The following is a 23,977-nucleotide window of genomic DNA, read 5'->3' on the forward strand; positions in this document are numbered from 1 at the left end:
TCCCCAACACCCTGGCAACTCCCTCCACCTCAACACCCCCAACTACATCCTCCCCACCGCTGCCAACTTTCCCCTCCCCAGCACCCTAGCAACTCCCCTTTCCCCCCAAACCCCTCCAACTTTTCTCTCCCCAACACACCATGAGCTTCCCTCTGCAGCACTTCCTCAACACTTTGTCACTTCCATTACCTGAAAGCATTCTGTCAGCCCATTCCACTACCCAACCCCCGATAACTACCAACCCAACCCCAAGCACCAGCTGCCAGCCATCCCTCACCCAGCTCAACAGTCCCCCAGCATTGGGCTCCATGCCACCTTGTCTTGCCTACAGGTCTCATCAAGCCTGTGGTTGCTGAACACCCCTGAGCTTGTTCAAGGACGAGGAGGGATGAAGACCAACGTGGCCGCCAGCGGCTTGCCCCTGCACCAGTCCAACACAGCCCCACAGAATGCTGTCATGGTTGAGGGCTTGTGGGAAACAGCTGCACTAAAACAAAGAAACACACAAAGAAACGTATTTGCAATGTTTTCTAGGTGTTCTTTGGAGCTTGAGTTAATGATTATTAGTGAGCAACTGCTGAATATGTCACAGTTTCTGAGGCACGTTGTGTTCTGGCTCTTCCAGGAGCATCTTGAACCCGAAGATTCATGTACGTGTTTTCCACGTCGTCTCTGCGATGCTTCACACTGGCATACACCACTGGCATTTCCTATATGGTAAAGTGAGAAATATAGTTAGTGGTGGACTGATGACAAGTGGGTGACCTCAGAAAACAGCAGAAGACAACATCAGTGAGAAGAATGCGAGAGTAAGTAAACCAACACAGAGTATGTAAACAAACCCTAAGAGCTTTTCTAAGGTCTATAAAGAGAAAAAAAAATCTATGTAAGCATAGAAAGTGAGCCTGGGGAAATGTTTTGGGGAACAAAGAAACGCCATCCAGGACATGACTTCTTGTTACTACAGTCAGGGAGGAGACACAGGATCCTGAAGACCCATACTCAAAGATTCAGGAACAGTTCCTTCCCCTCTGCCTTCTAATTCTTGGGTGGTACATAAACCCATGAACACTACCTTGTTACTAATACAACAGATTCTGCAGATGCTGGAAATCCAGAGCAACAGACACAACACGATGGAGGAATTCAGCACGCCAGGCAGGGCTGATGGACAGGAATAAGCAGTCAACATTACAAGCTGAGACCCTTCATGAGGACTGGAAAGGATGGGGATGGAGAAGGTTAGGGGAGGGAAAGGGGTACAAGCTGGCAGGTGTTGCGTGAAGCAAGGTGAGAGGGAAGGTGTGTGTGGGGGGGGGGGATGAAAGGAGAAGCTGGGAGATGACCGATGGAAAGGTAATGGCTGAAGGAGAGGAGAATGGATCATGGATGAAAGGGAAGGAGGACGGACACCAGGGGGAAGTGATTGGCAGGTGAGGAGTAGGGAGGGGGTAAGAAGGCAGCCAGAATAAAGAATTGAAAAAGGGAGAAGAGAGAGGGGGAGAAAGTACAGGAATTTAGGTTTATACTTTTTTGACTTTTTTTTGTGTAACAGAGGAATTTTTTGTCTTTGCATTGCACTGCTGATGCAAAACAACAAATTTCACATTATATAAGTCAGTAATGATGAATTGAATCTGATGAAACAGAGAATTAAAATGTCTTTATGGTTAAAGATATTGTGAACATCATATTAATACAGACTATTGGCAGAGAGGAATGAAATACCATCACCAATCTTGGGGAATTTGTACTCGGCATTTCCCTGGACCAGATGATCTGCATCCTAGGATACTAAAGGATATGGTTGCTGAATTAACAGGGTGGCATGGCAGCGTAGTGGTTAGCGTAACACTACTTCATAATATTGAATAGGATAGGACTTCAACAACCTGGGTTCGATTCCTGCCACTGTCTGTAAGGAGTTTGTACGTTCTCCCCGTGACCGTGTGGAGAGTTCCAGTTCCCTCCCACTTTCAAAATACCTGTGGGTTGGGGTTAGTGAGTTGTGGGCATGTCATGGTACTGGAAACATGGTGACTCTTTCGGGCTGCCGCCAGCACATCCTTGAACTGTGTTGGCTGTTGAAGCAAACAACTCGTTTCACTAGGTTTTGAGGTACATGTGACAAATAAAGCTAATCTTTATAAAGATCTTTTATCTTTACGTTGACATGGAGAGAGAAATGATCAACAGGTAGGAATTGAATAGGGACAATGGGTTCATTTTCAAATTACCGGTGAATGATCAGTGCAGGGGTCAGGGTTGGCTCACTGCTGTTTGCACTATCTGGCAAAAAACTTGGAGGTAGGAAAGAAAGGCATTTGGCCACACTTGCAGACAATGTTTTACCACTTACCTACTGGAAAGATGTAAGTAATGTTGAAAGAGTACAGAGAAAATTTACATGGATGTTGCTGGTACTGGAGGTCAGTATTATAAGGAAAGATTCAATAGGTTAGTGCTTTATTCCTTGGAACATAGAAGGTTGAAGAGCGATTTGACAGAGGTATATAAAGTTATTGGGTAAGTGCAAGTAGGCCTTTTCCACTGAGGTTGGGTGGGACTACAACTAATCATGTGTTAAGGGTGAAAGGTGAAATGTTTGAGGGGAACATGAGGGGAAACTTCTTCACTTAGATGGTCATGGGAGTGTGGAATGAGCTGCCAGCGCAACTGATGCATGAGAGCTTGATGTCAACGTTTAAGAGGAATTTGTTTAGCTACATGGACGGGAGGGGTATGGAATGCTATGATTTGGGTGCAGGCCGATGGGAAAAATCAGTATTAATGGTTTGCCATGGACTGGATGTGCTGAAGGTCCTGTTTCTGTTCTGTACTTTTCTAATACTCGATGACTCATTGCAAAGGTAGGTAGGAAAGCAAGCTGTAATACATCACAGAGATTCTTAAAGATTAAACGAGTGGACAAAAATGTGAGGCTGTTTACTTTTGGAAGGATGGGCAAAAGAACATTAAAATAATTTGAATAGGGAGGAAAATGCAGAAAGTTGCAGTGTAACATGGTCTGGGTGTCTTAGTGCACAGAAAGCCAGCACATAGTTCTCCAGGTAGGGAAGGCAGATGGACTGTTGGCCCTCACTGCACTGGGGCTGGACTATCATGGTAGGGACATCTTCTGGTCACTAGTGAGACCTCATTTAGAGCACTGTAAATTATTTTGGTCTTTCTATTTAAGAAAAGATTTCATTAAGGCAGTTCGGAGAAGGGTCACCAGGATGATCCTAGGCCTGGAGGGACTGTCCTGCAAAATAAAACGTTAAACAGTTTGCAATGCCGGACATTGATGCACATTCTGAGAAATGTGCAAGGTGATCTTATTGAAACATGTAAGATTCTTCGGGGAGTGATCAGCTGAGAGGGAAGCATAAAAGACTGTAGATGCTGGAATCTAAAAGGGAAAGGAAAACAAACTGCTTGAGGAACTCAGCAGGCCAAGCAATCAAAACTCTGCATCTGGGTGAGAGTTTTGAAAGAAGACCGTCAGTATAAAGAAGTGAGAGGGAGCATAGAGGCAGGAGATGGTAGGTAATAGGTGGAACCAGATGACGTAGGGTTAATGGGCAGGTAGGGTGGAGGAGAGGGGAGTTCGGAGACAAGAGACCTGTGGGCAATCGGGAAGAACAGATAAGGACAAGTAAAGAGTTAGGCGGGGTTGAGGGGAGGGAGAAGGTGAAGTCAGACGTTGGAATTTAATAAGGAAAGGATGATGGGTAGATGGAACCAGATGGGGAAAGGGATAGGAAGGGTAAGGCCAAGGGAGAAGAAACCCAGGTGGATAAATATGTGAATATATGATGGACAGAGGGAAAAGGGAAATGTGAACAAAGGAAGAGGGAAGGTGGATTGGTAGGAGTAGGAAGGGAACATGAAGTGTGAGTAAGCTGAAACTGACAAACCCAGTGTTCATACCATTGGGTTGTAGTCTCCCCAGAGACTATGCGATGTTCTTTTTGAGTTTGGCAGTGGAGAAGGTTAAGAATGGACAGCTTATGACTAATGTATTATGTTACAGTCTTGTCGTGTGACCTATGTGTCGTGTGAATCTCTTGGAATATCTTCAAGCAGAGTTGGCTACTCTCCCCTGTTTCTTACATGAAGTGGCATCAACTTACTAGATTTTCTGCACCGTTAATCCTCTGTCCATTTGTACCTGGAAAATGTAACAATAATTTCCTTGAGTTCAGATTTGCGAAGGTTACTGTTAGGTTTATTCATTGATGTCATATTTGATGCTGTGCCCTTGCCCACAGGAACTGCGGGGCACACATCAGCAAATCACGGCAACCAGCCTCCTCTCTATGGTCTTTGTCTATACCTCAAAGGTTTAAGGGTTCAGAGGTTAATTTATTATCAAAGTATATATGCAGTATATAACTCTGAGATTTGTCTTCTTCAGATAGCCATGAAACAAAGAAAGCCATGGAAGTTGTTCAAAGAAAAACATCAACCCCCCCCCACACAAAAAACACATCATGCATCCAGCAAGAACATCAAAACGCAATCCCCCTCCCGGCACAAAAATCTAACAAATCATGCCAAACGGCAACAAGAAAGAAAGGCACCATGATTATCAACCCCCCATGTGAAAAATATCACGCAAACAGCAACAGGAACATCAACCCTCAAACTCCGCTGCGCAAAGAAACTAACAAATAGTGCCAAACAGCAACGAGAAAGGATGGCAACACAGTCATCAACCCCCCCATGCGAAAAAATCACACAAACAGCAAGAAGAATATCAACCCCCAATCCAACCTCCACACACAAAAATAACTAACAAATCGTGCCAAACGGCATAAGAACAAAGAGGCGAAAACACAGAACATTAACACCATAAAACTGAAAACCCCACAGTCCACAGACCAATCCATAAATCACAGAACGTTGGAAACATCCTTTGACAACATTGAAGAAGAGAGACCACTCGAATGCAGAGGCGTAAGGCAGCCAAAATAATCCAAGACCCCACCCACCACAGCCATTCTCTCTTCTCCTTTCTTCCTTTGGACAGATGGTGAAAGAATCTGAAAGTGTGCGCCGCCATGCTCGGGGACAGCCTCTATCCCGCAGTTGTGAAATTTTTGAATGGTTCCCGAGTGTGATAAGATAGATTGTTGGTCTCACAATCTACCTTGTTATGATCTTGCACCTAGTTGTCTAACTGCACTGCACTTTCTCTGTAGCTGTTACATTTTATTCTGCATTCTGTTGTTGGTTTACCTTGTACTGCCTTAATTCACTGTGTAATGAATTCATTTGTATGAACAGTATGCAAGACAGGCTTTTCACAGAACCTTGTTACATGTGAAATTGCAATGGACTACAGGGACCCCCTATCTCACAAGGAACTTATGTTCCAGGATAAAGGGTATCATGTTGTTTCTGAAAAGTGAAGCCACATCATCTGAACGTACATCAAGATTATCTAATCTAAAAAATGCAGACTTATTTACTTTGTTCACACAAAATTTGTGAAGTGTATTTTATTCTGCATCTGAAAGTTGTCTGTGAATTCTGTAACCTGAATTGTGGTAATACTAGTGCATTCTGTACAAAATACTAAATTAATCTACCACAGTACAATGTTAAATCCATGCCAACCAACTGAGATATCCATCTGAACTAGTCCCATTAGTCTGCATTTGCTCCATATCCCTCTTGGCCATTCCTATTTATGTGCCTTGTCCAAATGTCTTTTAAATGTAAGTGTATCTACCCCTACAGCTTCCCTGGCAGCTCTTTCCATATGTCTACCACCCTCTGTGTGAATAAAATTGTCTCTCAGGTTCCTTTTTAAGTTTTCCCTCCTCTCACATTAAATCCATTCTTTTAACTTCTCCTACTTCAGGCAGATGGGGCTTATCAGCTGTGGTTGGCAGCTCATCTACGAGAAGGAAAACTCTGATCTCATACTTCCGCTGCTTTGTGGCTATGTCCACTCATAGGGAAGGCTTTGGGTGTAAACCCCAAGAGAAAAATCCAGATCTGGAGTCCCTAAGGCAGTCATATGTGGAGTTCAATGCTGACTAGCAATTCTTGCGATGCCGTACGAGGCAAACTGTATCGGTCCCTGCCATTCCTTTGGGTTAATCAGATACGTGGAGAGGGGAAGCTTGCTGCCTGGGCAACAGCTTGCTCTCCATATCGTGCTGCCCATGCTTGCATATCAAGACAACTAGGACACAGCATCCATTGCCGACCCTGATGAATGGAGGCCTCAGAACTCATCCTACCATGGGGAGAAAATGTAGCTATTCAATTTATCTACATCCCTCATGATTTTATATACAGTGTAAGGTCACCCTTCAAACTCATAGGTTTCAGGAAAAAATGTCCCAACATTACCAGCTTCTCTTTATAACTCAAGCTCTCCAATCTTGGTCATGTTCTCATGAATATTTTCTGCTTATTGACATCCAACTTATTAACATTCTTCTGATAAATGAATAACTTCTTGACCAGAACAGCTTGACACCAGACTTTACAATTCCGAATAATTTCCACTGAATGGAGTATCAACAGTTCAAAGAAGAACTATTTGTACCTCAAAGTACTTATTCACATGTCAATAAACTGCACTTGGAGTTACAAAATGAAATAACATTGTGTAAATGTCTGAATCTATTGAGAAACAGGATGGCTTCTTCTGCTTTTCAACTACTTCATTTAACTCCTGGTTTGATGCTTTCATCACTTGGTTTGTACCGCTTTCAAAGAAAAACATTCTTGTTCATTCTAGGTATAACCAAAATACTTCCATCATCTTTTAGAGCTTTCAACCGTCCGACACAGGTATCGATTTTGTAGAGACATGCAGCATGAAACAGGTTATTGGAATTTCAATGTTGTGTCGACATTTTAACCTACTTCCAAGACCATTCCAAGAGCTACCTGCCAGCCTAGTCGTCATATGGGAGCCCAAACACGGGAGGATGAACCCTGGGCGTCCTCCCAAGACCATGGTCAACACACCCCTAGAAGACAGCGGCGCGGCTAATGTAGATGAACCGAACACACTGATGAGGGAGAGGGGGAAGTGGAGAGTCCTTCATCGTGCCCTAGGCCTGAGTTGACGTAGTAGTAGTAGCAGTAGCAAGACCATTCTAACCCTTCCCTTTTCCCCTTGCCCATAGGCCTCCATTTTTTTTTCATCCACGTGTCTATCTAAGAGTTTCTTAAATGGCCCAAGTGTATTTGTCTCTACCACCATTGCCGGGAGTGCATTCCACTCTGTATATTAAAAAACACCTCGGATATGCCCCCCAATACTTTCCTCCAATCACCTTAAATGTATGCCTTCTCATATTAGTCATTGTCATCCTGGGTAATAAGCTCTGGATGTCCACTCTAGCAATGCCTCATCATCTTGTACACCTCTATCAAGGTGTTGTCTAACCAGTGCTTTGCAGATGTATAAACTGGTTGCTTTTGTAGACTAGGTGAATGGTCTGAATTTGTGAAAGGCACATCAGAGAGGAGAGCAATTTTTAAACCATCATTTGACATCATCTTGATACTTAACTAAACTTACCAGTCTTCATCTTCTGCCTGAGCTTTGCACAAATAATCATGGCAGTAATGAGCAGCAGGAAAAGAACTGACAAGGCAATTGCAAGTATAATATGCCATTGGGATAAAGGTGTTGGCCTGCAAAATTCAACAAAGACATTAACAGACCTAGACTAATGGGCACACTGAAAATTTCTGGTTCTCCAGTATTACGCTATGTTTTTGATCTGGTAAATACCAATATGATGTACATTTGAACACAGTTAAATTCCGGAATTTTACTAATTATCCTAAACACGTGAGCCTCTCACTCAATGTCAGCATGACCAAGGAGATGATTATTGACTTCAGTAGAATGAAGCTAGTGGCCCGTGAGACATCCTTCATCAGGGGTGGAGAGGGTCAGTAACTTTAAAATTCTTGGTTACAATTTCAGAGAATCTGTCCTGGAGCCAGCACATAAGTGCCATTATAAAGAAAGCATGGCAGCGCCTCTGTTTTCTTAGACGTTTGTGAAGAATTGACATGCCATCTAAAACTTTGACCAACTTCTATGGATGTGTTGTGGAGAGTATACTGACTGGCTACATCACAGCCTGGTATGGGAAGACCAATGCCCTTGAATAGAAAAGCCTATAAAAAGTAGTGGATACAGCTCAATCCATCTTGGGTAAAGCCCGCCCCACCATTGAGCACATCTACATGGATCACGGGTATAGGAAAACAGCATCTATCATCAAGGGCCCCCACTATTCAGGCCATGCTCTCTTCTCACTGCTGCCATCCAGAAGAAGGTAGAGGAGTCTCAAGACCCACGACACAAGGTTCAGGAACAGTTATTACCCCTCAACCATCAGGTTCTCGAACCAGAGGTGATAACTTCACTCGCCCCATCATTGGACAGTTTCCACACCTATGGACTCACTTCCTTCATCTCATGATCTTGATATTTATTGTTTGTTTATTTATGATAATTATTATTATTTTTCTTTTTGTATATGTACAGTTTTTTGTCCTTTACACATTGGTTGCTTTTCCATCCTGTTGGGTATGGTCTTTCAACAATTCTGTTGTGCTTCTGGTACATACTGTGATTGCCCGTAAGAAGATTAAACTCAGGGTTGTACTTGGTGAACTTGTGAACTTTGAGATTCTGGAGATCCAAAGCAACACACACAAACTGCTGGAGGAGCTCAGTAGATCAATCAGCAACCATGGAGAGGAATAGACTGTTGTTGTTTCGTTAGGAGTGGAAAGGAAGGGGGAAGAAGCCAGAATAAGAAGGTGGGGGGGGGGGAGGGAGGTGAAGGAGAACAAGTATGGCAGGTGACAAGTGAGAGCAAGTGATGGGGTAGGTTGGTCACCTTTTACCTCTTCCACCTGTTGCCTCCTGACTTTTTACTTCATCGCCCTCTCCCTACCCACATCTGATCTTGTATATCACATTTTCTCCTTCCCCTTCCTCCCACCTTCTTATTCTGGCTTCTTTCCCCTTCCTTTCCAATCCTGATGATGGTTCTTGGTCCATAAAGGCAACTGTATATCCCCCATCCCCCATAGATTCTGCCTGGCCTACTGAGTTCCTTCAGCATTTTGTATATGTTGCAAATAATCCTGTTTGTACTTGAGGAAACACTAAGGAATTATACATTTCAACTCCAAATTTGTTCCTGTTGTAATCCTTTGTCAACTATGTAAGTCTATTAATGGAAAACGATCGCTTCTGTTAAGAATTTGTTATAAATAGAGTCAAGTAATCCTGGATTCACACAATTAGACCTCAGAAAATGCTCATCACTGATCAATAGTTCATCACTAACTGTATTACTAAGTCTAGGAACCCTCCAACCTGATGGCATGAACATCGATTTCTCCAACTTCATGTTGGAGACTTACGTGACACGAAATTTGTTGTTTTGTGGCAGCAGTACAGTGAAAAGACATTAAATTACAAAAATTAATGAATAGCAAAATAAAAAGGAATAACGTGACAGCAGCGAACCTAAATTCTGGTAATTTTTGCCCTCCCGCTCACTTCTTCTTCATTTCCCCAATCAAGCTTCCTACCTCTTCTCCTCATCTGCCTATCACCTCACGCTGGGTGCCTTTCTCCTTCCCTTTCTCCCATGATTCATTCTCCTCTCTTGTAAAATTCCTTCTTCTCCAGCCGTTTGTTTTTTCTACATATCACCTCCTAGCTTCTTACTTCACCCCCACCCTCCTCCCACTCATCCGGCTTTACCTATCATGTTCCAGCTTGTCCTCCTTCCTCTCCCCCCACCTTCTTATTCTGGCATCTTCCCCCTTCTTTTCCACTCCTGATGAAGAATCTTGGCCCAAAATATCTATTAGAAATATAGAAAACCTGCAGCACAATACAGGCCTTTCAGCCATCAATGCTGTGCCGAACATGTACTTACTATAGAAATTACTAGGGTTACCCATAGCCCTCTATTTTACTAAGCTCCATGTGCCTTTCCAGGAGTCTCTTAAAAGACCCTATCGTATCCAACTCCACCACCATTGCTGGCAGCCCATTCCACGCACTCACCACTCTCTGCGTAAAAAACTTACCCCTGACATCCCCTCTGTACCTACCTCCAAGCACCTTAAAACTGTGCCCTCTCATGATTGCCATTTCTGCCCTGGGAAAAAGCCTCTGATGATCCACGTGATCAATGCCTCTCATCATCTTATACACCTCTATGAGATCACCTCTCATCCTCCGCCGCTCCAAGGAGAAAAGGCCGAGTTCACTCAACCTATTCTCATAAGTCATGCGCCCTAATCCAGGCAACATCTTTGTAAATCTCCTCTGCACCCTTTCTATAGTTTCCACATCTTTTCTGTAGTGAGGTGACCAGAACTGAGCACAGTACTCAAAGTGGGGTCTGACCAGGGTCCTATATAGCTGTAACATTACCTCTCGGCTCTTGAATTGAATTCCATGGTTGATAAAGGTCAATGAACCGTATGCCTTCTTAACCACAGAGTCAACCTGCGCATCAGCTTTGAGTGTCCTATGGACTCGAATCCCAAGAGCCCTCTGATCCTCCACATAGCTAAGTGTCTTTCCATTAATACTATATTCTGCCATCATATTTGACCTACCAAAATGAACCACCTCATGCTTATCTGGGTTGAACTCCATCTGCCACTTCTCAGCCCAATTTTGCATCCTATTAATGTCCTGCTGTAACCTCTGGCAGCCCTCCACACTATCCACAACACCCCCAACCTTTGTGTTATCAGAAAATTTACTAACCCATCCCTCCACTTCTTCACCCAGGTCATTTATAAAAATCATGAAGAGAAGGGGTCCCAGAACAGATCCCTGAGGCACACCACAGGTCACCGACCTCCATGTAGATATGACCCATCTACAACCACTCTTTGCCGTCTATGAGCAAGCCAATTCTGGATCCACAAAGCAAGGTCTCCTTGGATCCCATGCTTCCTTACTTTCTCAATAAGTCTTACATGTGGTACCTTATCAAATGCCTTGCTGAAATCGATATACACTACATCTACTGCTCTACCTTCATCAATGTGCTTAGTCACATTCTCAAGAAATTTAATCAGGCTCGTTAGGCATGACCTGCTTTTGACAAAGCCATGCTGGCTATTCCTAATCATATTATGCCTCTCCAAATGTTCATAAATTTTGCCTCTCAAGTCTTTTCCATCAGCTTACCAACCACTGAAATAAGACTCACTGGTCTATAATTTCTTGGGCTATCTCTACTCCCTTTCTAGAATATCTGCAACCCTCCAATCCTCCGGAACCTCTCCCATCCCCATTGATGATGCAAAGATCCTTGCCAGAGGCTCAGCAATCTCCTCCCCCACCTCCCACAGTAGCCTGGGATACATTTCATCTGGTCCCGGAGACTTATCCAGCTTGATGCTTTCCAAAAGCTCCAGCACATCCTCTTTCTTAATGTCTATCTGCTCAAGCTTTTCAATCTGCTGTAAATCATCCTATAATCAACAAGATCCTGAAGCAAAGTATTCATTAAGTACCTCTGCTACCCCCTCCGGTTCCACACACATTTCCACTGTCACACTTGATTGGTCCTATTCTCTCATGTCTTATCCTCTTGTTCTTCACATACTTGTAGAATGCCTTGGGGTTTTCCTTAATCCTGCTCACCAAGGCCTTCGCATGGCTCCGTTTGGCTCTCCTAATTTCATTCTTAAGCTCTTTCTTGCTTGCCTTCTAGATCTCTAACATTACCTAGTTTTTTGAACCTTTCATATGATTTTCTTTTTCTCTTGACTAGATTTTCAACAGCCTTTGATCCTGTACCGACCATCCTTTCCCTGTCTCATTGGAACGTACCTATGCAGAATTTCATGCAAATATGCCCTGAACATTTGCCACATTTCTGCTGTCCATTTCCCTGAGAACATCTGTTCCCAATTTTTGCTTCCAAGTTCCTGCCTGATAACTTTGTATCTCCCCTTACTCCAGTTAAATGCTTTCCTAACTTGTCTGTTCCTATCTTCCCCCAATGCTGTGGTAAAGGAGATAGAATTGTGATCACTATCTCCAAAATGCTTTCTCACTGAGAGATCTGACACCTGACCAGGTCCATTTCCCAATACCTGATCAAGTACAGCCTCACCTCTTGTAGGCTTATCTACATATTGTGTCAAGAAACCTTTCTGAACACACCTAACAAACTCCACCCCAACTAAACCCCTTGCTCTTGGGAGATGCCAATCAACATTTGGGAAATTAAAATCTCTCACCATGACAAACCTGTTATTATTAAACCTTTCCAGAATCTGCCTCCCTATCTGCTCCTTGATGTCCCTGTTGTTCTTGGGTGGTCTATAAAAAACACCCAGCAGTGTTATTGACCTCTTCCGGTTTCCAACTTCCACCCATAGAGACTCAGTAGACAATACCTCCATGAATTCCAACTTTTCTGCAGCCATGACACTATCTCTGATCAGCAGTGCCACGTCCCCACCTCTTTTGCCTCCCTCCCTGTCCTTTCTGAGATATCAGAGGTAAGTTTTTTATGCAGAGAGAGGTGAGTGCGTGGAATGGGTTGCCAGTGGCGGTGGTGGAGGCAGAAATGATAGGGTCTTTTTAGAGACTCATGGATGGACACATGGAGCTTTGAAAAATAGAGGGCTATGGGTAAGCCTAGGTAGTTCTAAGGTAAGGTCATGTTTGGCACAGCTTTGTGGGCCGAAGGGCCTGTATTGTGCTGTAGGTTTTCTATGTTTCTATGTTTCTATCGAAGTCCTGGCACTCTAAGGCACCCTTCCTGCCCCTGAGCCAAGTCTCTGTAATGGTTACAACATAATAGCTCCAAGTATTGATCCATGCTCTAAGCTCAACCACTTTGTTCATGATGCTTCTTGCATTAAAATAGACACATCTCAAACCGTCAGTCTGAGCGTATCCCTTCTCTATCATCTGCCTATCCGCCCTCTCGCACTGTCTCCAAGCTTCCTCTCGCACTCTCTCCAAGCTTCCTCTAACCAACAGCCCCTTCCTCCATCTCTTCAGTTTGGTTCCCAACTCCCAGCAATTCTAGTTTAAACTCTCCCCAATAACCTTAGCAAACCTCCCTGCCAGGATATTTGTTCCCCCTCGGATTCAGGTGCAACCCTTCCTTTTTGTACAGGTCACGCCCTCCCCAATGATGCAGAAATCTGAATCCCTGCCTCCTGCTCCAGTCCCTCAGCCACGCATTTATCCTGCACCTCATTCTATTCCTATACTCACTGTCACGTGACACAGGCAGTAAACCCGAGATGACTACCTTTGAGATCCTGCTTCTCAACTCCTTCCTAACTCCCTGTAGACTGTTTTCAGGACCTCCTCCCTTTTTCTACCTTTGTCGTTGGTGCCAGTATGTAACACGACCTCTGGCTGTTCACCTTCCCACTTCAGGATATCGTGGACGCAATCAGAAACATCCCGGACTCTGGCTCTAGAGGAAAACTACCATCCGTGTTTCTTTCCTGCATCTACAGCATTGCCTGTCTGACCATCTAACTATAGTCACCTATTACTGCTGCCTTCTTCCTTTCTCTACCCTTCTGAGCCACAGGGCCAGACTCTGTGCCAGATGCGCGGCCACTGTTGCTTCCCCCAGGTAGGCCGTCCGCCCAACAGTACTCAAACAGGAATATTTATTGTTAAGGGGGACAGCCATAGGGGTGCTCTCTAGTATCTGACTCTTGCCTTTCCCTCTCCTAACTGTTACCCACTTACCTGTCTATTAAGTCTCTGCAGGTTCTTTATTCATTTCTATAGATTCTTGGTGATATCTTCTCCATTCCTTTCCTGTCCTGATGAAAGGTCTTGGCCCAAGATGTTGACTGTTAATTCATTTCCATAGATGCTGCCTGATCTGCTGAGTTCCTCCAGCATTTCGTGTGAGTTTCACTATATTACTGTACTGATAAAGTTGCATTTTCCTCTGATATTTACTGTGAGTTGTTCTCTGAATACTGTAATGCTGAGGTAAAGCCGAATTGTCCCATGAAATGACTAACCTGATCTGATGTGAGGAAACTGAAGACTCAGTGGATTCTGCTTTCCTGGTGGACATCTCATTCTGAGGTGAAGTGGTCCACATGGTTTCAGTGGAAATTTCCAAGGTGGTTGCCTTCTTTTCTGGAGCTAAAGTGGATCAAATATCTGATCATTGAATGTCTTATAGCAATTTCTATCTCCATGATGTGTCTATAGTGCCCCAGCTAGGAGGTCTCCTGCAATGTGCGGGTTGATTCTTGGTTCAAACCTGATACCAGCGGTTTGAGCAAGAATTTCCAGTCTGGTGATCCAATGCAGTCCCCTCCTGCAGAAGTCATCTTCAGATGGCCAAGCGCCATAAGCGAAGCATTAAGGATCAAGGATACATTTTATTTACTATTTACATTTACACGTATTTGGAATTTACTGTGGTGTTTGTTGATGCAACATGCAACAAAAAACAATTAGAAAGAATAAAGAATTATCTATTTCTTTATTCTTTCAAGGATAGAGGTTAGAGGTAAGAGGAAATCTTGCCTGATAAATCTGTTGGAATTCTTTGAGGAAATAACAAGCAAGATACACAAAGGAGGGTCACTAGATGTTTTTTACTTGGATTTTCAGAAGATCTTTGACAAGGTGGCACATATGAGGCTGCTTATCAAAATAAGTGCCTGTGGAATTACTGGAAAGATACTAGCATGAATAGAATATTGGCTGACTGGCAGAAGGCAAAGAATGGGAATAGAGGGGACTTCTCTGGTTAGCTGCCGATGACTAGTGATGTTCCACAGGGTTTGGTGTTAGGACTATTTTCCATGTTATGTCAATGAATTGGATGATGAAATTGATCGCATTGGGGCCAAGGTTACAGATGATATAAAGATAAGTGCAAAGACAGATGGTGTTGAGGTAGCAGGGAGTCTGCAGAAGGTCTTAGACAAATAAAAGGATGGACTATTTTCTATACAGGGAGAAAATTCAAAATTCAGAGGTACAAAGGAGTCCTTTTGCAGGATTTCTTAAAGGTTAACTTGCAGGTTGAGTCAGTATAAAGTCAGGAAGGTAAATATTATGTCAGCATTCATATCGAGAGGACTAGAATATAAAAGCAAGGATGTATTGTGAGCAGTTTTGCTTCTCTTATCTAAGAAAAGATGTGCTTGCATTGGAGCGGGTCACAAGAATTATTTTAGGAAAGAAAGGGTTAATGTTTAATTAGCATTTGATCGCTCTGAGCCTATACTCACTGACATTTAGAAGAATGGAAGGACGTTGGGGGATCTCATAAACCAACTGACTATTGAAAGGACAAGATAGATTATGAAATGTGGAGAGGTTGCTTTCTTTCACGTGAGTGCCTCGGACCAGTGGGCATAGCCTAGGAATAGAGGTATGTCCATTTAGGAGGAATTCCTTCAGCCAGAAAATAGTGAAACTGTGGAATCCATTGCCACAGACAGCTGTGGAGGCCACGTCATGGGGTATATTTAAAGTGAAGTTTTCCAGAGTCTTGATTAGTCTGGATGCCAAAGGTTACAGGGAGACGTCAGGAGAATGGGTTTGAGAAAGGTAATAATGGATTGGTGGAGCACAAATGACCTAATTCTGCTCCTATGTCTTATGTTCTTTGGAATAAAATTTACATAAATTCATAAATACCAGCATATATTTACAATGTAAACATCATTATAAAAAGCAACTTACATTGCAATGCATTAACTGAGGTAATAAGCAAAAGGAATCCTTCTCACTGTTACACACATTATTAAACTTCTTTCACAACTTTCAAAATACTCCAAGTTGTGTTGTCTGTGTGTTGTTAGGGAGAAGTATATTCCTTCTGAGCTGAAGCAGAAGTTGGGGTTGGGGAATGGGGAAGATCCCATGGTTAGCATTGGTACTAAGGACATAGGCAGGAATAGGATGGAGTTTCTGATGAAGGATTATGAGAAGCTCGGGGGAAATTGAATGTTTACAGGGTGACCAGGACTGAGTACTCATTCATCCAGATTACATAATGTTCCAGAACAAATGGACAAATCATAAATGAGGTGGCAGAAGTGTTATTAATCAAGGAAGGTATCAGTGGGTTTTGAGTTGTTAGGGTTCAGTCTGTGGGTAGTAATGTTGAATCAGAATAGGTTAAAATCACTAAGTACAAAGCTAAGATAGGAGTTGTCTACACGCACCCCCACCCCACAAAATGTGATCCTACATTACTTCGGAGCATAAATGTGGAAATCACTAAGGCATGTTTGAAGGGGACTGCAATTGTCACAGGAAAGTTTAGTGGGAATTGGAATGGTATGATTATTGTCACATGTACTGAGATTCACTGGAAAGCTTTTGTTTGAACTCCCTCCAGACAAATCATTCTCTACATCAGTATGTCAAGGCAGTAAAAAGAAAACAAAATGCGGAATGTAATATGCAGTTACAGAAAAATGCAAGGGCCACAATGAAGTAGAATGGAAAATCTAGGGTTCAACTTTGAGTGTATCAAAGGTCTGCTCAGGATCTGTTCACAGTGGTACAGAAGGTATCCTCGAGCCTGGTGGTACATACTGTCAAGCATTTGTACCTTCTGATAGACAGCAGGAGGGAGAAGAGCAAACTACTGGGGTGAAAGGTGTCCTTAATTTTTGATGGATGCTTTCCTGAGCCATAGACAAGAGACAGAAGTACAGAGAGAGACCAAAGAAGGGAGACTGGTTTAGCTCTTGTGGTCTTTGGCAGAGCAGTTGCCATAAAAATAGTGATTCATCCAGATAGGATGCTTTCTGTGGTGTATCTACAAAAATTGATGAGGGTCATTGGAGGTGCCAAATTCCCTTAAGCTTCTGATGAAGTAGAGGGTCAGTGTGCTTTCTTATTGTAGCATCTATATGGAGGGGCCAGAACAAATTCTCAGTGATACCTACAGCTGTGACTGAAGTTCTCACCCATCTCCAACTCTGCATTAATGATACAGATACAATCATGTACTGCATCCTACTGGTCATATCAATGACCAGCTCCTTCATATTGATTGCAAGCACCAAACTGGCGAGGGTATCAAAGAGAAAAAAATTGTTGAGTACATGAGAAATTAATTTCAGAGCAACATGTTATGAAGCCTACCCAGGAATTTGCTCATGTGAGCAGGTTTTTGCTGGGAAATATACTCAGTGGCCACTTTAGTAGATACTCTGCGTGTTATTATGTTAGATAATAAAAAACTTCAGTTTCCAGTGGGCAATGCGAGGAGTTCACCACAGTGCCATATCTGAAGAGGGTGTGATGGCTGACCCAAGAAAGACGTTGGACGCTGAAAACATGGAGAGGCCCATAAACAGAGAGGAGATGAGACATTTCTTGGGGATGGTGATTTATCTGGCTACATTCACCCTTGACTCTCAGATGTGTCAAACCCCTTATGTCACTGCTTGAACATCAAAAGTTATCTCATGAGCAAGAAGATTGTTTTCAAATGCTGAAAAGAGTCATAACTGAAGAGACAGGCTGACGTTTTATGATCTGGAAAGGGGTACTAGGACCTCAGCTGATGCGTCCCGAAATGGCTTTGAAACAGTACTACTGCAGCAGCATGATGACATATGTCAACCTGTGACCTGTGTGTCAAGGGTTTCAGCAAACGTGGAAGACAACTACGTACAAATAGAGAAAACATTTCTCACCAGCAAATATGCATGCAAAAAGTCCCATCAGTATACCTATGGACAAGGTTTTGAAGTGGAGACAGACCATAAACCATTGGTCTCTTTTCTGTCCAAACCACTGAATGACTGTCCCATGAGGATACAGCACATGTTGAGAAGGCTGCCGAAATATGATGTGAAGATGATCTACACTGTGGGAAAATAAAAGTTTGCTGCTGATGCGTTGTCTTGTGCAATTTATGAGAAAGAACAGATTGATGAAGAAGTTAATTCAGATATACAGGTCTTTGTTGACATGATTATCACCTCCCTTCCAATATCTCCAAGAAGAACAGAGCAGATTAGGAAAGCAGCAGTGTCAGATGAAACAATGAAAGAACTCAAGGATACGATATGGAAAGCATTGACAGCAGCAAAGAATTACTGTCCACTGAGTATTCAGGATTCTCGGGCATCCAGAGCTGAACTGTTAGTAGTGAAAGGTGTGGTCTTCAGATGGAGCAGTTTTGTGATTCCAGTGTTGCTATGCAAGGAAATGCTCCAGAGGATGTACAAAGGGCATCTTGGTGAGGAAGATGTAAACGTAGAGCTTGTGAAGTGATATACTGGTCAAGAATAAACTGAGACATCAACCAGACCATCGCTTCATGTGAAATAGGCCTTACCTACAGACAAGAAATTAGCAAGCAGAACTGCTTACACCAACACCTGTACCAGACAGCTGGTACTTCAATATTGGAGTGGGTTTGTTTGATTGTAATGGGAAGAATCACATTGTTGTAACAAACTACTTTTCCAATTACCCAGATAATGCAACACTGCAATCGACATCCAGCAAAGCAGTCAGCACCTTCCTGAAGGCTATGTTCTCACATTTTATTGATTATGAACATACATCAGTAGCCTCTTTATTAGGTAAAGGCAATGCATAATAAAATGGGCACTGAGTGTAATTTCTGGAATCTTTCTAAATAGTGATCTGAAAAAGTTCCTTTTATTTTGGGGAATTTATTTCTGGTGAAAGTCCATGATCAACCTTTTTGTTATCATCAGTTTTGAGGAAAGTAGTGATTTCTGTGGAAACTCTCCAGATGAGCTTTTGTGTTCTTGGACAAAAAATGTTCCTGAGAGTGTCCCAGTTCCCTGAAAATCCCCTCAGCAGCTGGGACTACATTTCCCCCTCCATCCATACTGGGACATCTCCCACACCGAAGCTGGGCTCTTGCTGTTGGTCACAAGCGCAGATCCCACTGGGTCAAAATTTCTGTGCTGAACCAAGGTGACAGAGTGAAAGCAGAAGGTTCCTGATCCCAGTCTGTCCACTGCTGGGACTACAGGGAAAAGGCCTGGCCTCGAACTCCCACTGCTGGGAAACTGGAGCATCTGAGATGGGAGAGTGGGAATAGGGTTTGTGGGGATGGAGAGAGAAGGAAGAACACTGAGGAAGGGAGGAGTGATCAGTGTGGAGAGGGGGAGAAAGGGAGGGTAAAGGTGAAGGGTGGATATAAAATGCTCTGGTAATTTCCCGCAGAGATGTGAAGATAATGTTCAAGATTTCATCTCTTTAATAATTGAGACAGAGATAATGTAATCTGTTAACTGTTCAGCAAAGGATTCCCACTTCTTATCATTTGTATTTTGTTCAGATTGTCAGAAATCCCAAGCATTCTTTTAGTGCAGTTGTAATGAGCAGTTTGTAGGAAGGATAGGGAGAAGGGCGGAGAGGCTGCAAAGGAGATTCACCGGGATGTTGCCTGATAGGCAACGATTAAATTATGTGGAAAGATTAGAGAGACTAGATTGTATTTTTTGGGGAGGTGAAGACTGAAGGGGGACTGACTGATATCTGCCAAACTATATGGGGAATAGATGGAATTGTTTGTGGTAAACTTCGGCTCATGGCGTATGTAACCTGGGACTGAAGTTTAAGGTAAGGAATAAAAGATTTAGAGGGCATATAAAGAATATTTTTACTTCATCCAGAGGTGAGGGAGGAAATTCTCAGGCTGGGAGAGTGAAGAAAAATATTAACGTACCTTCAGAAATCTCCAGTGAAATGGTAAACCTTTCGTTCGGTATCAACATTGCCCTTTCTATCATACACTGGTATAGCCCTTCATCACTCATCTTTAGATTGTCCATGGTTACTGAAAGTATCCCTTGTGTTTTGTAATCAGTCATTGTTATTCGTTCACTTTGTGGCTGCTCAGTCGAAACCACAGCGGAACAACTAGTGTAAGTTTCACCTCTACACCATTTCTTCACGTAGTCCTTGTATTTCTGATCATACCGACATTCCACAGTGACTGATTCTCCCACTACTCCTCTGACCTTCTTAGGTCCAGTTAATGCAGTTGAGCCTGTGAAGAGATTAATAATGAAAGGTCACTCACACGTCACCAGAACAAAGTGCAGTAAGCAATATAAACTCATCATTTCAGTTGTTCAGAAAATTCCATGATTTTGCAGAGATCATGTTCCATTTTAATAGTTTATCCCTGATGTTAATCCTTATTTCACTGAGATTGTTCTTGAAGTTACAGTGAAAGTGGAATCGCTCAGTTAGGCATTTCCAACTTGTGCATCTGCTGTTTCTTCTGTTGGTCCGTTGGTTCAATCTGTGCAGATTGGAAGTAGCATCTCCAACTTGCTGACAATCAACACTGGCTCTCCTCAGGGATGTGGGTTTAGCCAACTTCTCTTCTTGGGGTGCCCTACAAGGCTGTGTACTCAGCCCCCTGCTGTACTCACTGTACACTGATGATTGTGTAGCCAAGTTTTCATCGAACTCAATATATAAGTTTGCTGATGACACCACAATTGTAGGCCGTATCTCGGGTAATGATGAGTTTGAGTACAGAAAGGAATTTAAGAACCTGGTAGCATGGTGTGAAGACAATAACCTATCCCTCAACGTCAGCAAGATGAAGGAATTGGTTGTTGACTTCAGAAGGAGTAGCGGACGGCACGACTCCATTTACATCGGTGGTGTGCAAGTGGAACAGGTCAAAAGCTTCAAGTTCCTCGGGGTCAATATCACAAATAAACCTGACTTGGTCCAAGCAAGCAGAGTCCACTGCCAAGAAGGCCCACCAGCGCCTTTACTTCCTGAGAAAGCTAAAGAAATTTGGCCTGTCCCCTAAATCCCTCACTAATTTTTATAGATACACCGTAGAAAGCATTCTTCTAGGGTGCATCACATCTGGTATGGAAGTTGTCCTGTCCAAGACCGGAAGAAGCTACAGAAGATCGTGAACACAGCCCAGCACATCACACAAACCAATCTTCTGTCCTTGGACTCACTTTACACCGCACGCTGTCGGATCAGTGCTGCCAGGATAATCAAGGACACGACCCACCCAGCCAACACACTTTTCGTCCCTCTTCCCTCCGGGAGAAGGCTCAGGAGCTTGAAGACTCGTACGGCCAGATTTGGGAACAACTTCTTTCCAACTGTGATAAGACTGCTGAATGGATCCTGACCCGGATCTGGGTCGTACCCTCCAAATATCTGGACCTGCCTCTCGGTTTTTTTGCACTAACTTACTTTCCCTTTCCTATTTTCTATTTATGATTTATAATTAAAATTTTTAATATTTACTATCGATTTGTACTCCAGGGAGCGGGAAGCACAGAATCAAATATCGCTGTGATGAATGTACGCTCTAGAATAAGAATCAGAATCAGAATCAGAATCCTTTATTATTGCCATGTATGTGGACACATACAGGGAACTTGATGCTGGTTTCCCTGAGCTCTTGCAGTACAGAATCAAAAAGCAAACAAAACAATAGTGCAAGTGATCGTGAACTATATACAAATGAGGTATACCTGTGTATGTACAGGTGGACTAAAATTCAAGCGTTCATAAGACAGATGGCATACGGAAAGAAACTGTTCTTGTACCTATTAGTCCTGGCATACAGTGGTCTAAAGCGCCTACCAGAAGGAAGGAGTTGGAACAGGTGATGTCCAGGGTGTGATGGGTCTACAATGATGCTGCTTGCTCACTTCCTGACTCCAGATGCATATAAGTCCTGGATCGAGGGCAGCTTTACACCAATAATCCTTTCCGCAGCCCTGACGGTTCTTTGGAGTCTATTCTTGTCTTGTTTGGTAGCTGATCTGAACCAGACAGTGATGGACGAACAGAGAACAGATTGGATTGTTGCTGAATAGAATTGAATCAGCAGCTCCTGAGGCAGATTGTACTTCCTGAGTTGACGTAGGAAATCAATTGTTTGGTGACAATAAAATATAAAGCCGGCGGGAGGAGAAGATGGCAGCGCGCTGTGCGTGCGCAGCTCTCCGGTGAAAATGATGTCGTATCTGTTAAATAGGGGCCGTGGACAATTCTGATATGATGGAGAATGGACATGAAAGCACAGAGGAACACCTGGAGAAATTTCTGAAACGCCCGTTCGCTGCTGTCGTTACTGTGTGGTCGTGAAATTTTCAGAGGGTTGGCCTCAAAATCCCTGGCCTTGCTTGCTTTTGGCGACCGAGAAGGAGGTCGAATCGTTCGGACAGAGATGGCGCTCAGTACTCAGTGTCACAGAGCTGATCAGAGCTCAAAGCTTTCAGCCGACTCAGAGTTGGCTTTGGGTCGGCATGGCAGGGAGAGTTTTTCTTCCTTCTACCGTCTGCGTGAGATATGGGACTTTCGAGAAACTTTGAACTTTTTTACTGTGCGCACGGACTTCTTCATCAAGTTATGGTATTGTTTCACTGTTTGTAACTATATGTTATAATTATGTGATTTTGTCAGTTTTTTTCAGTCTTGGTTTGTCCTGTGTTTTGTGACATCACACCGGAGGAAATAATGTATCATCTCTTAATGCATGCATTACTAAATGGCAATAAAAGAGGACTACGTATCTTCATAATCATAAAGTATAAAGTATAAAGTACTCCCGAGACAACCATGATTAGGCACAGCTCGTCAAGTCAAGTCAAGTCACTTTTTATTGTCATTTCAACCATAACTGCTGGTACAGAACATAGTAAAAATGAGACAACGTTTTCCAGGACCATGGTGCTACATGAAACAACACAAAAACTACACTGAACTACGTAAGAAAAAAAACACAAAAACTACACTAGACTACAGACCTATCCAGGACTGCATGAAGTGCACAAAACAGAGCAGACATTACAATAAATAATAAAGAAGACAGTAGGCACAGTAGAGAGTATAGTAGGTTGGTGTCAAGCCAGGCTCTGGGTGTTGATGGCTTCGGGGAAGAAACTGTTAGGTAGTCTGGTCATGAGAGCCTGAATGCTTCAGTGCCTTTTGCCAGATGGCAGGAGGGAGAAGAGTTTATATGAGGGGTGTGTGGGGTCCTTCATAATGCTGTTTGCTTTGCAGATGCAGCGTGTGTTGTAAATGTCTGTAATATCTCAAATGTCATCCAGAAATTTGCTGATGGCACAGCCATTGTTGGCAGAATGTCAGATGAGTGGTGTCACAGGAACAACCTTGCCCTCAGTGCATGCAAGACCAAAGAGCTTATTATTTAAATTCAAAAAGGTAAGATGAGGGAACACATGTTAATCCTCAGGGAAGGATCAGAAGCAGAGAGAGTGAGCAACTTCAAATTCCTGGGTGTTCATATGTATGAGCACCTAACCTGGTTCCGTTATATTGACGCAGCTATGAAAAAGGCTATATTTCATTCGCAGTTTGAGGAGATTTGGTATGTTACCTACAGTCCTCAGACATTTCTATAGATGTACCATGAAAAGCAATCTGACTGGCTGCATCATCATCTAGTATCAGAAACAACTTCTGCCCATCTGCTCTCCAATTTCTGAATGGACATTGAGCTCATGAACACTACATCACGTCTTCTTTTTCTATTTTTGCAGTATTTATGCAATAAAACAATTTTTATCTATTATACAGTTTTCAGCTCTCTGCAGTTCACTTCGATCCTGTGCAGTCCCATACCAGATGGTGATACAAACAACTGTAATTCAGTTTTTTCCTATATTATTTGTTCTGCAGCTGGTGCAAAGTTATCAAATTTCACAAAATATGTTGGTGATATTAAACCTGATTCTGATTCTGATCCTTGTTGAGGGCAGGTTGTGATTTCTGGGAAAATGATCCCTGCTGTGGTTCAGTGAAAGAGTCATCACATTCTTAGGGGCAACCAGAGGTAGAGAATAAATTCTGGCCTTGTCAATGATGCCCAGATCTCAATGAAGTTATTGGGGGATCATCCAGTGTGGCTTTTTGGGTGAAACTCAGAGGAAGAACTGGGTGAATACTCTATTT

General features: G+C 43.0%; 1 protein-coding gene across 1 annotated transcript in view; it reads right to left on the reverse strand.

The window, feature by feature from the left end:
- Positions 1–261: 261 nt before the first annotated feature.
- The window catches only part of LOC134355854 (polymeric immunoglobulin receptor-like), a 70,048-nt gene continuing 46,332 nt past the window's right edge, over positions 262–23,977 (reverse strand). Inside the window, exons 6-9 of the mRNA XM_063066358.1 lie at positions 19,734–20,057; positions 14,056–14,182; positions 7,556–7,671; positions 262–710 (exon numbers count right to left, since the gene is read on the reverse strand). Of these exons, the coding sequence (XP_062922428.1) occupies positions 373–710; positions 7,556–7,671; positions 14,056–14,182; positions 19,734–20,057 (905 nt within the window). The 3' untranslated portion in view covers positions 262–372. The remainder of the gene's footprint in view (positions 711–7,555; positions 7,672–14,055; positions 14,183–19,733; positions 20,058–23,977) is intronic.

Source organism: Mobula hypostoma, chromosome 13 (assembly GCF_963921235.1).
Source record: "Mobula hypostoma chromosome 13, sMobHyp1.1, whole genome shotgun sequence".
NCBI lineage: Eukaryota > Metazoa > Chordata > Chondrichthyes > Myliobatiformes > Myliobatidae > Mobula > Mobula hypostoma.